This window comes from Siniperca chuatsi, linkage group LG4 (genome assembly GCF_020085105.1).
Source record: "Siniperca chuatsi isolate FFG_IHB_CAS linkage group LG4, ASM2008510v1, whole genome shotgun sequence".
Lineage (NCBI taxonomy): Eukaryota > Metazoa > Chordata > Actinopteri > Centrarchiformes > Sinipercidae > Siniperca > Siniperca chuatsi.
Genome location: NC_058045.1, coordinates 15,743,707 through 15,760,332, shown reverse-complemented (window position 1 = coordinate 15,760,332; position 16,626 = coordinate 15,743,707). Strand labels below are relative to the sequence as shown.

The window sequence follows — 16,626 nt, the reverse complement described above, 5'->3', positions numbered from 1 at the left end:
ACCTCAGGCAGCGGCCGGAGGGCTGGACAGAAGAGCAGCGCAGGTCTGGAGGGCAACGAAGACAGAAGCCCTCTGGAGGTCGACGAAGGCAAAACCCCTGGACTGGTCAGACTGGAGGCCGGTGGCGAAGACAGAAACCCTCTGGAGCCCAGCGGCAAAGGCGGGACCTCTCGGGTGGTCGAGCTAGTGGCCGGCAACGTGGCTAGAGATCTGAGCAGGAGACTGGCAGCAGGACTGGAGGCCAGCGACAAAGAGACTGGCAGAGGAGCAGGCGGAGCCAGTGATGCCAGGAACCCAGGAGGCTGATGCTGAACAGGAACTGGATGTTGCTGCAGCTCGTGGGAATCACAAGACTGCTGTAACTCCACAGAAACTGGTGATTGCATTAGCTCAGGAACAGGAAGCAGCAGCAGCTCAGGAACAGGTGATAGCTGCAGGTCAGCAGGTACAGGAGATTGCTGCAGAGCAGAAACTGGACACAGCTGCAGCTCAGGCTTAGCAGGTTTCTGTCTTGCTGCAGCCGGAGGCAGCTGCAGCTCAGAAACAAGGGATTGCTGCAGCTCAGAAACGGGATTCCTGCAGCTCAGGAGGTTCAGCAGGATCTCGTGGCAGCTGCAGCTCAGAGACTGGTGATAGCAGCAGTTCAGAAACAGGAGGTTGCAGCGGCTCAACCAAGACAGGGCATGGTTGCTGCACAGGAACTGGTGACAACCATGGTGCAGAAACTGGTGACCGAAGGCGGGACCTCTCAGGTGGTCGAGCTGGTGGCCGGAAAACTTAAATTGATCCGCTCTGGAGACCAGCAACGTGGCTGGAGATCTGAGCAGGAGACCGGCGGCAGGACTGGAGGCCAGCGACAGAGAGACTGGCAGGTGGAGCCAGTGATGCCAGGAGGCTGATGCTGAACAGGAACTGGATGTTGCTGCAGCTCGTGGGGATCAAGAGACTGCTGTGACTCCACAGAAACTGGTGATTGCATCAGCTCAGGAACTAGACACAGGTGCAACTAATCAGGACAGGGCCAACAATTAAAACAGGCAGGAAAAGCAAACAAAGACAGGAAGTAAAACTACACAAGACACATGAGATGGAACACTTACAAAACAAAATAGGAAATAACAAAACTAAACCCCAAAACCACAACAATTACTGTTTTGTTTTTTTTTTAACAATGCAATACTGGTTAAATACATCTTTATCCATATTTGTAAATCATTTTGGATACATGTTTGTATCAATGACATAATATGAAGATGTAACAGGGGCGTAGTGAGGGGAATTAAAAGTTTGCTTTTATCTGCAATTTTTAAAATTTTACTTTATTAGCATTGAAAGTAAACTATTACTGTTGGCTGAATAAATGGTTTGACTATTTCTTGCGTCTAAATACAGCCTCTGAAAACATGATTCCAGTGAAGCCTTATTCAGATTTATTATGAAATACAGTAATAAAAGGTAATCATTTGTCAGTGTAGGGTAAAATGGCTACGATTATCCTAATCATCACTCCAGATACATGGGTTTACTTGATGGTTCAGTTATTTGTACAGACGTGACAATCAATGCATTAAAAGGGGAAGGGGGCCCACCGAGGCTGCATGTGTACAGGGCCCAGATTTTTTGCTACGCCACTGAAATGTAATGTACAGTGGTGTGAAAGTGTTTGCCCCCTTCCTGATTACTTATTTTTTGCATGTTTGTCACACTTAAATGTTTCAGATCATCAAACAAATTTAAATATTAGTCAGAGATAACACAAGTAAACACAAAATGCAGTTTTTTAATGAAGGTTGTTGTTGTTATTATTATTAAGGGAAAAGAAAATCCAAACCTACATGGCCCTGTGTGAAATAGTGATTGCCCCCTAAACCTAATAACTGGTTGGGCCACGCTTGCAATCAAGCGTTTCTGATAACTTGCAATGAGTCTTTCACAGCGCTGTGGAGGAATTTTGGCCCATTAATCTTTGCAGAGTTGTTGTAATTCAGCCACATTGGGGGTTTTCGAGCATGAACTGCCTTTTTAAGGTCATGCCACAGCATCTCAATAGGATTCAGCTCAGGACTTTGACTAGGCCACTCCAAAGTCTTCATTTTGTTCTTCTTCAGCAATTCAGAGGTGGACTTGCTGGTGTTTTTTGGGTCATTGTCCTGCTACAGAACCCAAGTTTGCTTCAGCTTGAGGTCGCGAACAGATGGCCAGACATTCTCCTTCAGGATTTTTTGGTAGACAGCAGAATTCATGGTTCCATTTATCACAGCAAGTCTTCCAGGTCCTGAAGCAGCAAAACAGCCCCAGACCATCACACTACCACCACCATATTTTACTGTTGTTATGATGTTCTTTTTCTGAAATGCGGTGTTACTTTTAAGCCAGATGTAATGGGGGACATCTTCCAAAAAGTTCAACTTTTGTCTCGTCAGTCCACAGAGTATTTTCCCAAAAGTCTTGGGGATCATCAAGATGTTTTCTGGCAAAAATGAGACGAGCCTTAATGTTCTTTTTGCTCAGCAGTGGTTTTCATCTTGGAACTCTGCCATGCAGACCATTTTTGCCCAGTCTCTTTCTTATGGTGGAGTCATGAACACTGACCTTAACTGAGGCAAGTGAGGCGTGCAGTTCATTGGATGTTGTTGTGGGGTCTCTGAATGGCTGAAGAATAAGAAAATGAAGACTTTGGAGTGGCCTAGTCAAAGTCCTGACCTGAATCCTATTGAGATGCTGTGGCATGACCTTAAAAAGGCAGTTCATGCTGGAAAACCCTCTAATGTGGCTGAATTACAACAATTCTGCAAAGATGAGTGGGCCAAAATTCCTCCACAGTGCTGTAAAAGACTCATTGCAAGTTATCGCAAATGCTTGATTGCAGTTGTTGCTGCTAAGGTTGGCCCAACCAGTTATTAGGTTTAGGGGGCAATCACTATTTCACACAGGGCCATGTAGGTTTGGATTTTGTTTTCCCTTAATAACAACAACCTTCATTTAAAAACTGCATTTTGTGTTTACTTGTGTTATCTTTGACTAATACTTAAATTTGTTTGATCTGAAACATTTAAGTGTGACAAACATGCAAAAAAATAAGTAATCAGGAAGGGGGCAAACACTTTTGCACACCACTGTATGTGTACAGTATTCACAGCACCCTACAAATGCTCCTGTACTATGTCCTGATCCATTTTTGAAATTCTCCATAACACAGGCCTGTTTTCACAGCAGACATTTTGACTCGTCATAATAGGAAAAACACAGCTGTATTGTCAATGCAACGACTATATAAAATTATACATAATGGTAGATAATGTTGTATGTCCATCTTTACTACAAAGAGCTCTGTGCTTTACTGTCTTATCTTTGAATGGTGTTTAGTCTTTTTTTAAGGAAATTATTGTCTGTGAATAAAAATATAGACCTCCCCCTGAAAAAAACATTGGTGGTACCTGAGTAATGTTTGCAGGTATTCCTTTAAGGCTACATACAGCCTCAACAACCTTCCAATGAGGTAGGGCAGCCTGGTTGAAACAGGGTTCTCGGCGCATCTCCAAGCAATATACAGCTGAATCAGGTGCTTCTTAGTTTGAAGACAGCAAACTTCCAAAAGGAAAAACAGAGACTGGAGCACACTGATAGATTTGCAGCCTTTAATTATGCAGACAGAAAGTAGGGCAGCATGTTTGTATCCTGAGAGGCAAAACTGAGGGCAGAATAGATATTTCTTGTTAAGCTTATTGCTGTGAGCCACAGTAATAATTGAAGGGAACTCAGATGAGCTATCAACATTTTTATCAACTCAGATCTTCTAGCATCTGGATTGTGGCAACTGGACAGTAAGAGAAAAATGTTCAGAGAATTTAGAAAATCAACCTGAAACTATAAAACATGCCCCCCCATGGAAAATTACGGCTTTGCTAATAACATTTAATGATGGCTCCGTTCTATTCAAGTGTCCCAGTAAGTCATGACAGTGTGAGCCAGCATGCACTATACCAGGACCCTGAAACTGAAGCAGCTAAATAGAATTCAGCCATCACTGATTTCATTATTTACACCTGTGCTTTTCCTACTGTGACGTGTCAAAATGTCCTCTGTGAAAAAGGCCCACTGTGTTGACGTAAGTCGACCTCATCACCCTGCAGATTATGTCCTGGACAGCTTCTTGGCGCGCGCGCACACACACACACACACACACACACACACACACACACACACACACACACACACACACACACACTGTCCATCTGCCATGTTGGATCCTGGATTTAGCTTTTATCTTAGTACCCAGCAAAAACTTTTAAGAGCTGTGTCTGTTTGAGTAGGAGGCTCATTCAAAATATATTCATGCTTAATATATTAACAATAGGATAAACAGTGAGTTCTTTAAATGCCTCAAATATAATCAATTATTCCCATTGCAAGTGTCACTCAAAGACAGTAGTGCTCTTACGCCCCCTAGTGGGGTCACATACAGTCACTTAAGAGGCTCTGCAGTCTTTATAGGATAGCTGAGTGAGCTGCTTCCACCCAGCAGGTCCAGCTGGTCAGCCATAAGTCAGAGTTTGTTAAGAACATTTTAGAGTTCAGTGGGAATCTACAGGGATAAACCTGTATGTACAAGGTTGTGTGGTTATATACATAATGAGTGTGAGCACAGATCATTTGGGGTTGTTACTGTTCTGACGTTTTTCTACAGTTCAGAGGTACAAATCTAAAATGCCGTCCTATTTTTGTTTATATTAAAATTATGAGACACAGACGCAGGGAGAAAGCTTTGAGAAAGAGCAAAACTGTTCTTTTTATTATAATATCTTATGTAAGGGATAATGTACAGCGAGCCGGTCATTATTGCGAAATTAACCTTGCTGTATATTATCCCGCTTATTACACAGATACTTACTAAAGAAATCAATAATTTGACACCAAACATTGATTTGATTGATTTTAAAATGATATGATTGGACTCCAGAGTCTATGATCAGAACTGCATCCATAGCTGTTATTAGGTCTGTTATTCAGAAATAACAGACCGTAGAATGCCGTAATTGACCAATCAGAATCGAGTATTCAACAAAGCTGTGAATAATTAAGGTTAATGATAAGTTTAGGTAAAAGTGGTGATTAGATTTAAATCAGGATAATAGGGCATGAGACATGAAACTATTTTAGAGTGTTCTATTTTTCAGTGATCACTTGAGATGTCAATTTATAGTCTACATGTGGTATGTTAAATATATTTGTTCCTGATTGTTGATCCAATTAATAAATGGTATTGTTATTATTTCAAGGAGAGTAAATAACTCCCATTCAGCACTTTGTGTTTCTCTTCATTTGAACTCTTTTAGTTTCAAATCAGAATTCACTGTGGATGTTCACAGTATCCAGAATTCATTCTGGATACTGTGAACATTTAAATTCAGAAACAGTGTAACACATAAAACAGATACAACCGCACACACACAGAAGTTAGGAGTCCTTATCCACTGTCTCTCCACGATATCGAGTCTGGGTAAGATTCAGACTGTAGAGGGTGTCAGGGTGCAGGACTGTGAGGGGTTTTCCAAAATAAAATCCACAACAGCACATCTGAATAGCTTCTGTCGCTCAGCTTTATGTCCAGAGGGTTAATACCTATTTGAAAAAGTATTTCTGTTAAATACAGGGGGGGGAATTATAGGAGTGTGTTGTTTGTGTGTAAGGAAAAAGCGTAGTTGTCCTCACCTGTAGTAGTTGGGTTTGAAGGGTCCATGCTTGCTGATGCCCAGGTACTTGGCCTGTTCATCAGTCAGCTCTGTGAGGTGAGCGTCAAACGTCGGCAGGTGAAGACTGGCCACAAATTCATCTGGAATTATAAACATACAGGGTTTTATCTTTTCTGAATATAAAGATATGAAATACAAGAAAGGTAGTAATTGTTTTAGGATATTTAAGCTAAGGGCTTGCCCATCTTCTTTGGCAGCAGGTACACGTCATGTTTGTATCGTCCCTCTGGAGCGCTGTACAGCTCTATGAGAGCCAGTGCCTGACATACAACAGTGAAAGTCTTGTGTTAACACAACTACAGGTGACTACAGAGCTACTGACACTTCCTCTGTAATACGTTTAGAAAACAATTAAAAAATGGATGCTTTCAGTATTTTGCTGAATAAATCTCTGAAGAAAATAACATAAAACATATTATCTTACCTGAGTTGTAGCGGTGATGGAGAGGACAAATGAGGGCACTGTGGAGCAGCTCAGATTCAGCAAACGGCCCTGAGAGAAAATTCAAAAACTGAAATGACATACTGAAAGTGTATTATCTCAAATAATTATGTAGAATAGTCCTCAAGTATCCCTCTGTCTCTACTGCTGCACACCCGATCCAATTAAGAGCTACATACTTTAACGATGATCAGGTAAATCTGTTCCTGCTGCTAAAACTCTTCAGCATCAAGCCCTTCATTTTTCAGCTGTGCATGAGTAGAGCTGTAGGACCGCACTGGAAAAAACTGCTATGACACAGTTTTGAAAACTCAGTTCTGATCGGACAAAAACAGCATGCTGAGGCCTTGTTATTTCTGGACAGGTGAGTACTTGTATCTAGTTACAGGCAGGAAAAGAAATCCTTCCAGATTCCTAACCTAACCTCAACCAAATTTACTTCATCTAAAAAACTATCAGTGACTTTAACCTAATAAGCATTTTCAGCTTTATACTCCAACCTGTGCAGTAGGTTGTGAGCACACGACTGCGGTAACAAAGAGACCAGTATGTGTAACTTCTAACAGTACAAGTAAACACTGTTAATGGAAGGTGATGTGATGCCATTCATTCTTAATGCTAACTTCAGCTTAAAATTTGGCTTTTGGCTAAAGCTTGTTGCAGAGAGCGACAGAGCTGCGTCAGTCTGAGGTAACCCAACTCAGGTTGGGAGCATGTGACATTTCTCTTGCACTTTAACCATCTCTGTTTCTTTAGCACTAGCATTTCAACATAAGATGCATGCATGAATGGGATTGTGCTCTAATGTGTCCCTTAAATGTCAGTTAAGGCTAACAGTTAGCTAGCCAGTTTGTTAAACATTGATAACAGAAAATGTTGACCTCCCTGTAACATTAACATAATTTATTTTATTTTTTTTTAAATTGGGAGAGTCACAAGCAGCATGGTAACTTCTAGAAAAGGCTTCATGAGTATGCTCTTTCTCAGTTTTTATAAAAAAATATTATATTCTAAGAAAGTAGCTGGTTATGAGTCATGCTGGCTAACATTAGCCATAGGGGAAGCTTGATGCTTTGTGAGATAAGTAAAGTGATAATAAAAAAGGGCAGATGCTATTAGCACCCAGGTGTCAGTAGCCAACAATGCTATTTGGACTTATTATTTTAACCCAAAACAGGATATTTTCTTAAACCTAACCAAGTAGTTTTGTATTTGTTGCCTAAACATAACCAAACTGTGAGTGAAAACTGAAAATATATTTTTTTTAAATCTGAAAATATGCCAACCTTGACTTTTGGTTTCATATGAGACAAAAACCCTAGTCTCCTGGGTGAAAGTCCTGTGTTTGACCCATTCATCCACCACGACCTCTTCTCCAGATGGACTTTGCAGCTATTTATACTACGTCACCTGACTTCCTAAAGGCTTTCTGGGCTGAGTGCAAATAGCCGAATAGCTGCCGTGTAACTATTCTCACCTGAGTGCAAACAGACACTCCGATAAAGGCATGCTCTACCAGGTACAATATATCAACCTAACTGTAAGCAGTCAAAATAGCTGCTGCTACTTTCACTTGAAATCATTTCAATCAATATTTCATGTCAATTGATTTGTGTATTTTGTAAGTGGCTGTGTAATAAACAGGATAATGTGCAGGGAGCTCCTTCAGGGTGATCTAGACCCCAGTTCAGAGATCACTGTGGGGCAATATTTCACAATAAATAGGTTTCTATACGTTATCCCTTGGTGCTGGTGAATAATAATAACTACAAGAACAGTATCACCACCTCAGCCAGTAGGACGATTCTCTTGCCTTCAGGCCAGATAACATGGTCCACCTGAGACCTCACATGCTCCCACCTCAGCTCTGCAGTCCGCAGACTCGCCTGAAAAGCAAGAGTTTATATATTTTACACACACACACACACACACACACACACACACATGAATATCTGTATAAAGGTTTATGCAAACACATAAAAAAACCATGCACAAACACACACACACACACAGTCTATGTTCATACCAGATCTATCTCAGTGCTGGAGTGTCCCATGTTGCAGACTATGCAGCCATTCTTCATTCTGTCCAGATGTTCCCTCCCCACCACGTTTTTATTGCCTGCAGAGAAACAGACATGAAGTAGAACAAAAGCAAACTGGAACGGTATTAATATTCTTAATTAGAGTTAATATTACTTAGCAGAGGCCAGCGGTCACCTGTGCAGGTGATGACCATGTCTACCTGTCTGACCACTTCACTCAGTTTAATCAGTCTGAAGCCATCCATGCTGAGAGGAAGAGAGATGGGGGGGTTGCAGTTTTTACAATATTGCACGATGTTTTGCTACAATGCACCACTGAAAGAGTGAAACACACTTCACATCTGTGCTGATAAATGCTTTCTCCATTCATACCAGGCCTGAAGGGCACAAATGGGATCCACTTCTGTGACGTATACGACAGCACCCAACGCTTTCAGGGCAGCACAGCAACCTTTGCCAACCTACAAGGAGAGAGGAAAGAGGTTGGTAGGGTTGCTTAAATGTAATAATTCAGTAGCACCGGAAACATGATTTTTTATTTTTTTTTACTGACCTCACCATATCCACACACCACCACCTGTTTTCCTCCAAACATGACGTCAGTGGTTCGCTTCAACCTGAAAGAAGAGTTCAACACAGTCAGGCTGTTGCTCTGTGCTGTACCTGATTTCACCTGTTTACACTGACAACACGATTCATTACCCGTCCAGTATGGACTCCTTGCAGCAATAAAGGTTGTCAAATTTCTGCTTGGTCACCGAGTCGTTAACGTTTATGGCTGGGACGCACAGCCTGCCTGCCTTTGACAGCTGGTACAACCTGAAACGCAGGCGGAGACACGCGTGTGAGCTGGGGAATGAATTTGTGAACTTGTAGGAACATCATTTAAGTTTTTGTGTGGTACTAACCGATATATGCCCGTAACACTTTCCTCCACGATGCCTTTGAGCTTCTTGAACAGGCTCGAGTGCTTCTTATAGATCCAGTGGGTCAGGTCTCCTCCGTCATCTAGAATCTGACAAGAGTGAAAAAAACAAGTTAAACTCTCCATCGATGCAACCTTTATATGTGGCTGTTAAACACACTGAACTGGAAAAGTCATTAAAGGCACAGTTCACCCAGACACAAAGTTGTTACGTCCCCCTGCTCCCTAGGTTATGTTTTTATTTGTTTCATGTCATGTATCTATTGTTTCCTGTTTTATTTTGTAATACTCACCGCTCCTCTCGTGTCAGTAACTTCACTTCCTGCCTCTGTGTGTTTTTCCCATCTCTGATTGTCTGCCCCGCCCTGATTTGTTTCACCACATTATTCTTCCCTAGTGTATTTAGTCTGTGTCTTCCCTTTTTTTTTGTCCCATTTTTTTCTTGGACCTTGCAAGCTGTAGTTCAGCTCAGCTTGCCCAATGAAATTTGGTTTGTGGTGCTCAAAGTGCCAAAAAGTTACATTTGAAAAAAATAACAAGATCTCTTTTCATATGTAATGACTTATTTACTCAGAAATCCACATATCTTAAAATGAACAGTGCCTGTCATTATATTTAGAAAGAAATAATTTAATTTTGCTATTTGAATTTTGCTCGATGTCACATAATATTTTTGTCACAAATGTCACTTTTTTTCCCCTTGAGAGTAACTTTTTTTTTATTGTCAAGCACCACTGGTCAAATGCCACCAAACAAATTTTACTGGGGTGAACTACAGTTTATATCTTCAAACTCTGGCCAATCATTCTAAAAATTAATCCTGAGTACTGTCCTTTATTTGCTTTCATGCCATGTCCCCATGTCAGGAACATCTTTGTGACAGATCATAGTACCATGTTGGGCTGCCAGGTCTCAGCACAGACACATCGGTCAATGCACCACCAGAAGTCGTCCTCTGATTCTCCTCTCCACGCAAACACTGAGGTGCCTGAGAAAAAGAGCAGGTGATATAATTAAAAGAGAAAGTAAGGAAGCACAAAAACCAGATGAGTCCTGTTCAGACGGTCGTACCTCCTTCAGCCAGAGCAGCAGCCACAGCGTTCTGAGTGGAGAAGATGTTACAGGCCGCCCAGCGACACTGAGCTCCCAACACAGACAGAGTCTCAATCAGCACCTGAAAGAGGCCGCAAACATACACAGTCAACAAAACGCATGCTAACCTCCTGTCAGTCATTTAAAACTTTATTATAATTCTATTATTTCTAATGCAGAAAAGAGAAGAATAATGCGAATGTGGAAAATAGAAAAATGACCATTTATTAAACACCTTCCACTTAAGACACTCTGATAAGAACTTATATCTTAGTTTTAAATAATCTGTGTGTTGAACTGACCGCTGTCTGTGCAGTGATGTGTGTGCAGCCCACCACTTTGGCTCCAGCCAGCGGTTTCTCCCCACCTGCTCTTTTCCTCAGGACCATCAGTGCTGGCATTTCTAAATATCACAGACAGTCACCGAGTCACATTCAATTTAAAAACAGACATCATGAGTGTGCACATTTATTTATTCATGACTTAATACTCTCATTTTATCTCTTCTTCTTGTGTGTTACTTTGCTTTCCTGTTGAGTCTTCTTGGATGGGTGCTATATAAACAATGTTCATTTTGTCATAGTTAGCTGTGAAGACATAAAAAGTGGTTTGACGACTCTTTGTCTTTACCTTGCTGTGCGATTTCTATTTCTCTGCGTCCAAACTCAGCCTGTTTGATGTTTTTGACGCAGAAGTCAGAAAGGCCCTTGGAGGTCTTCTGAAGCTTGTCTCTGGGAGAAGAGTCATCCTCTGAGCTGTCACTACACACTGCAACACGAAAATTAGGCATTTTACATAAAACAGTCAGCTAATGTAATGTCATAGTTTAAGTACAACCATAGTTTAAGTAAAACCAATGGCTCTGGTTTTCCAGCCTTAATTGTTGTTTTTAATACAGTGTTTGGAATCAGACTCTAGCTAGGTGAGTCTTTTCTCTGAGTCATGAAAGTCTGTATAAACTCTGGCAGTGATTGACACATTTGAGAAAGGCTTACAGAGCTGATAAGGACCAAATTAAAGAGACTTAATTCTTCAGAGGACTTTTCCTTTTTAATTAAGGTTTAGCTGAAGGAGAAAGCACAGAGGCTAATCCTCAGGGGCCTGTAGTTCTCATGCTGCTGGAATCAGAACCAGCTCAGTTTAAGTCTGATCACATCAAAGTCATGTGATCAGACTTAAAAGCGTATGTGTTTGTTTTCATGTTTCCATACCAGAACTGTAGCTATCTGTAGACGACTGTGAGATGGAACGAGACAGAGAGCGACGAACAGCCTTGGTGGGACGTTTGTTGAATTCTTGCTTCTGGTCAGTGAACTGTATTTGCTGTGGAGCCAAAAAATACGCACAAACAGGCAAAATAAACCGAGTCAGAGAGAGAACAGTACAAAGTATGTCAGTTGTTGCCTCAGGCCTGATATAATCATAATAGCCAAAACTGCACTCTTCACAGCAGATTTTCTTGTAACTATCACAGATCTTTTCTTCTCCTGACTCATCCCTGTATCTGTTGCTGTCTCACCATCCAGTGTGGCTGTTTGAAGGCTGGGATGCTGCCACAGGAATCCCACTTGTCCATGTCCGCTCCCTGGCTGCTTGCCTGACTCTGCTGCCTGAGCTTCGAGTCCAGCTCCAAAAACCACAAAAAACACTGCAAGCTTAACTGAGGGCTTATGCTCTCCTACTACAATATCCTGCTTTTATTATGGAGCATTTTTCTGCCTTTATTCTTTTTCTTATGCACGTACACACCCACCAACACAGACACACCCCCACACTGACCCCACCTCCATGGGTGCATGATGCATTCTAGGAAATGTAAGATCCACGTTTTTTGGAGCTTGACCGATACTAGGGACTAAAAGTTAGTATGTCTCAGTGCAGATTTTGACCCTTTTTTCCCTAAAAGTCCCCCAACACACAGCATGAAAATGCAAGACAAAATCAGTGGAGTACCTCTTCATGAAGTGCAATTGACATTCATTACAGTTGAATCGGGGAAAGACATCACAGCGTCTTTCACGTGATACCTCTAATCAAACCTCAACTCCTCATTAGGAGCAATTAAACCTGAGATGCTCTGTGGGGGGTTCTCAGCACTCTACTTTCCTCTGACTTTAGTTTTTTTCATATTATATGACATCACAAAGGGGATCCCCCTCTCTTTGTCCCCTCATTTCCTATCTAAAAAGACAACACATAAATCAAAAACACACAACAAAAGCTCTGTAATTTCTACAGTCTGTTGTTCCATTGTATACTTTGACACTTGTGACCTCAGTTACTTTTGACAAGGTGATACACTGAGGTCCACAGAAATAAAATTAAAAAATGTTTAACAAAAATCACCATTATAGCATATTCAGAGCACCTCCACTTTATCATGCCAGCTGTTTTTATGTTTTTAAACATATTTTACATAAATAGATCATGTTTTCGTCATAATCCTCCTGATTTAAAACATGCAGGAGACCAACAAGCTTCACCTTGATTGGCTGATGAAGGTTTCAAGTCACTTTCTCTCAAGTAAAATCTAAATTGATCCACTTTGCTGACCTGGTTGATTGAATCTGAGTTAAGTTAAGACAAATCAATGAAAAATAATATTCCCACACCTGGAGTTAAAATAAAACAAAATTTTCAAGCACTGGCGCCAGTTCAAAGACTAATTTAAAATTTAACTGTTTTTGTTCTAAGTAATGATCACTTGAAGACACAATATATAACTGTATCTTTTGAATACAGCTGGCTTACTCAAGCAGCTGCTTAATCTTTAACACAAAAAGACATTAAACTGTGACTTGGAGTAGAGTGAAAGTTAACTTAATGATCACAAAACCATCGTTTACAGGGCTCAGAAAATAGGTTTGAATTCAGGCCAGCTACTATGAAAGTACAATGAAAGCCAATAATTATTTTAATTAAAGTGGCTGTGGGTCGTAATGTATAAAAAAATACTTCTTGGGAATCTTGCAGCCTGAAAAAGTCTGAATTTCTAATAACTTTTTTAAAAACTTGGAATCAATAAAACCCAAGTAAATTCACAGTAGTAGTGGTTAAAAAAAACACATATAAAGGGTCATTTTTAAAGGTTAATCAAGTACTTCCATTAAAACAACTTTAGGCTTACTTCTACTTAATTCAACATGAAGACCTAACTCGCTGCCCTCCAAAAGAAAACTCAAAAACTGCGTCAGAGCGACAGCTTCCAAAACAAAAGCAGTGATACCTTGATGCAAATGGACTGCACTGCCTCCTGGTCCTTGGCTTTAGCTATGTTCACTAGACTGTACACTTTCTTCATGCTGGCAGAGCGCTCCAGTGACCACAGTAACTCTGTAGAGCTGCAAGCTGATACTGTTAACCTGATCAGAGAGTTCACAGAGAGACGCTTTATGCCACGCCCTCGCCCAACAGGCCCAGGTGATGAAAACAGAGAGAAGAAAGCGGATAAAAATGGAGTCTTTATGAGCCTAACAGGGGAAAATATACTATAGAAGAACAGGTCAGAGATGTAAAGAGGAAAGAGAAGCTCAGTCAAGTGTAACTTGAAGCCACAGATGAATGTGAGTATGAACAGTAAAGTGCACTCTGCTCTCAGGTATACATTAAATAGACAGCAGAGAGATGTACATATGTGAACATACATTCATGACATTATCTGTTAGAGAGAGAGAGAAAGAAGAGCGCAGCTACAGCGATAGAAGAACCAGAAAAGTGAAAAAACACGAACTTTATAGTTGCATTCAGGGACATAGAAGGCAGCTTAGGTATCTTCAAGTAAATCAGACAATAGAGCTGGACTCATTGTTTTCTGTCCACTGAATGACTAAAACAGCTCTGCAGTGTTATTGAAAGTCTCTTAAAGGGTCACTCAACCACCACTTTTACACAAGCTGATCATGTTTACCTGTCATGGAAAGTACAACACAGACTGTAAAAACAGTTGTGTAATGTCCTGTGACTATGGAGGAGCTTTCTAAAGTCAGAGAAAAAAAAAACCCTGATGATGTCATAATGATGTAATCGGGGTAACCTTGGATTGAATTAGGAAAATCTGTGTTACAAACAGAATGGGCACCAGAACTGGAGTCTGGCAAGCGGGCAACGAATCTGGGATCAGCAGCTTCCCAGGGAACACGGCCAGACTGCGACTGAACACAGCCACCGAAACCGACGGTGGCCAGTTTGACGTCAGTGAATACAGTACAGAGGTGATTTATAGTGGTTCTGACCAGGACTGTGACTCCAAGGGCCGACAGAGACATGGCGGCTTCAGGCAAGGACATGAGAGGCGTCACACGGGAGAGCAGCGAGAGAGAGGTTGGGCATCAGAGGCAGCGACAGCGTGTAGAGCCAGAATATTTTTCAGAGTTGGTGATTGTTGGAACAGTTTAAAGACTAACCAAGACGGTTTTGGTGAGTTTTATTTTGTTTCTGTTGAGTTTGAATTAAATTAAATGTGTTTTCCGATGTAATACTTCGGTGAAAGAGAGAAACGTGAATTCAGAAGGTGTACGGTCATATCTTTCTGTTTGATAAGGTAAATAGGTGCAATAATATTTCTTTAGACATTTTGTGAATTTATTTTGTTTATTTATTAGACTAAAAAGTTAAGAGAAGTGGTATTACAACACATAGCAGGTTAGCATGCTAATTTCAGTAGATATTTCTGCAACACAATACACTGACGTCATCAACATCAGAACTGTTACTTCTTCACATTCTGTTGACAAGGTTAGTTAATTTTTTTTTAATGTTTTAAAATATAATTCTGGCCAAATCTAACATAATGCCCCTTTAAGTCTGCCCTGTCTTTTTAAAGAGACAAGATGAGCGCAATATGTGTCTGTGAGTGTTGGTCAAACATTCATAGAGGCCTGCACATTGCAGCTGAAATCATTAACAGCCTGAGTATATGCAGATTCACGCTTCCTGTGGAGTACGCTTACAGATGCACGTATTGTCTTGATCCAGACAGGCTTGACAAACTCAGTCAAAGTCAGTCAGTCCGTGTCCTTGCTTACCATATTAGTCTTCAGAGCTTCAGTCACCAGCTCTCCTGTCTCAGCCTCTGCATCGTCTCTGTCCCGACCCTGAGGTGTCCACCTGCTCTCTGCTGCCTTCAGCATCTGCAGCAGGTTTGGGTTGCATTTTACTGACTGATCTTTGGTGCTTTCCTCTCTGGTAGCAGAAGCATCCTCAACTGCCTCTCCATTCAGCACAGCTCTGTCCTCCATATGTGGTTTAGGAAACTCATCAGGTAGTGGCCAGGAGGCTCCTGTCTGGTCCTTTTCCTTCGCCATGACTCCACTGGTAGCCAGTAATGAAGCAAATTAGATTCCTGCTCAGGTGATCTGACAGCAGACCAGATGACAGCTCAGCCATACCCTGCCCACATACATCTGATATTTCCTCCTGCAAGGTGTCTGTTTACTCTAAACAGCAGCAGTGCATGGGTCACTTTGACTAAATTTAAAGTAGATAATTAGTCCTGGATGCAGTGTGTACAGGGTAAACACTGATGGGACCATTAGTTTTTGACATAGAGGGAAATGTAACCTGGAATTGTAGTAATGTAACTCACTTCTACCAAAGTGCCATGTAGGTAGATGCCAACATATGCCCTCATACAGTCTTTTGTACTAAAAGGTCTCCTGTTTGTGTTAAAAAGAAGCATTTATATTCAAGACCTCAGGCATTTAGCCTTGCAAAGCCACTTTTGTGTTGTCTTTGATAACATTGACTCAAATCACAATGAGGACAGAGACATGAGTGTAAACAGAGGGTTACATAATAAACAAACAGGTATGGTTATGTGTTGACATTAAACCCCACCAGCATCAGTAGTGGCCCCATGGTGACCAACCACCTCCCTTTACTGTACGTGTCCATTGCCAGGCCAAGACGAGAAGCCCAGGGTGTGCCGAACAAAATGGCTGATTTACACAAGTATCTCAAATAGACTGGTGTAGTTTTCAGATTTGAAATACATAATGTTAAGGTTTGAAGTTAAATGCGGTTTTATATATAAAGGTGTGGTAATAGTAAAAGGAGAAGTTCACAATTCACAAGCAGTTGTCAAGTTCCCATAGGAACATTAAGACATGCTCACTAGGGTTGTGTTTTTTGCCCCCCATCACCCCCATTTCTTTAAAATCATAACAGGAAAGGATTTTTAACGGCCAGTATGAACAGGATAAATTATTACAGCAAGCAAAACCTGTTTCACTGTCCATATGGGCACCTGACTTTTGTTTTAAGACAGACGTAAAAAATGTGCACCTATCCTTTAAGTTTATGTTGTTAGCAAAGTTAAGGTTTTAGTTTAAGGTTGCATTTGGTGAGATGGATCAGGGTGAAGGTCAGCGAG

At 41.2% G+C, this 16,626-nt stretch overlaps 1 protein-coding gene across 5 annotated transcripts; it reads right to left on the bottom strand.

Annotated features, from left to right (window-relative positions):
• Window positions 1-4,758: 4,758 nt before the first annotated feature.
• LOC122874705 (S-adenosylhomocysteine hydrolase-like protein 1) lies at window positions 4,759-15,635 on the bottom strand. 5 transcript variants are annotated; one of them, XM_044192933.1, is made up of 17 exons: window positions 15,281-15,632; window positions 11,468-11,579; window positions 10,887-11,024; window positions 10,559-10,659; window positions 10,236-10,338; window positions 10,058-10,152; window positions 9,148-9,254; window positions 8,942-9,058; window positions 8,793-8,856; window positions 8,612-8,700; window positions 8,415-8,485; window positions 8,222-8,316; window positions 7,983-8,081; window positions 6,178-6,246; window positions 5,935-6,013; window positions 5,713-5,833; window positions 4,759-5,622 (listed from the first exon to the last, which is right to left on the bottom strand). In XM_044192933.1, the coding sequence occupies exons 1-17, from the start codon at window positions 15,557-15,559 to the stop codon at window positions 5,616-5,618; spliced, it is 1,746 nt and encodes a 581-aa protein (XP_044048868.1). In that variant the 5' UTR covers window positions 15,560-15,632; the 3' UTR covers window positions 4,759-5,615. The 5 variants fall into 5 exon arrangements, with proteins under 5 accessions (XP_044048868.1, XP_044048866.1, XP_044048870.1 ...); XM_044192931.1 differs by lacking the exon at window positions 15,281-15,632 and adding an exon at window positions 13,483-13,626; XM_044192935.1 differs by lacking the exon at window positions 15,281-15,632 and adding an exon at window positions 11,776-11,911.
• Window positions 15,636-16,626: the final 991 nt, after the last annotated feature.

Bases quoted from the DNA above. Each gene is read 5' to 3' on its own strand.
- LOC122874705 (XM_044192933.1), bottom strand. From the start codon at position 15,559: ATGGCGAAGGAAAAGGACCAGACAGGAGCCTCCTGGCCACTACCTGAT. The intron at 10,339-10,558 runs GTCAGTTCAACA...GGCCTCTTTCAG, and splicing joins ACATCACTGCACAGACAGCG to GTGCTGATTGAGACTCTGTC. The intron at 8,857-8,941 runs GTAATGAATCGT...CTCTTCTTTCAG, and splicing joins AAGGAGTCCATACTGGACGG to GTTGAAGCGAACCACTGACG.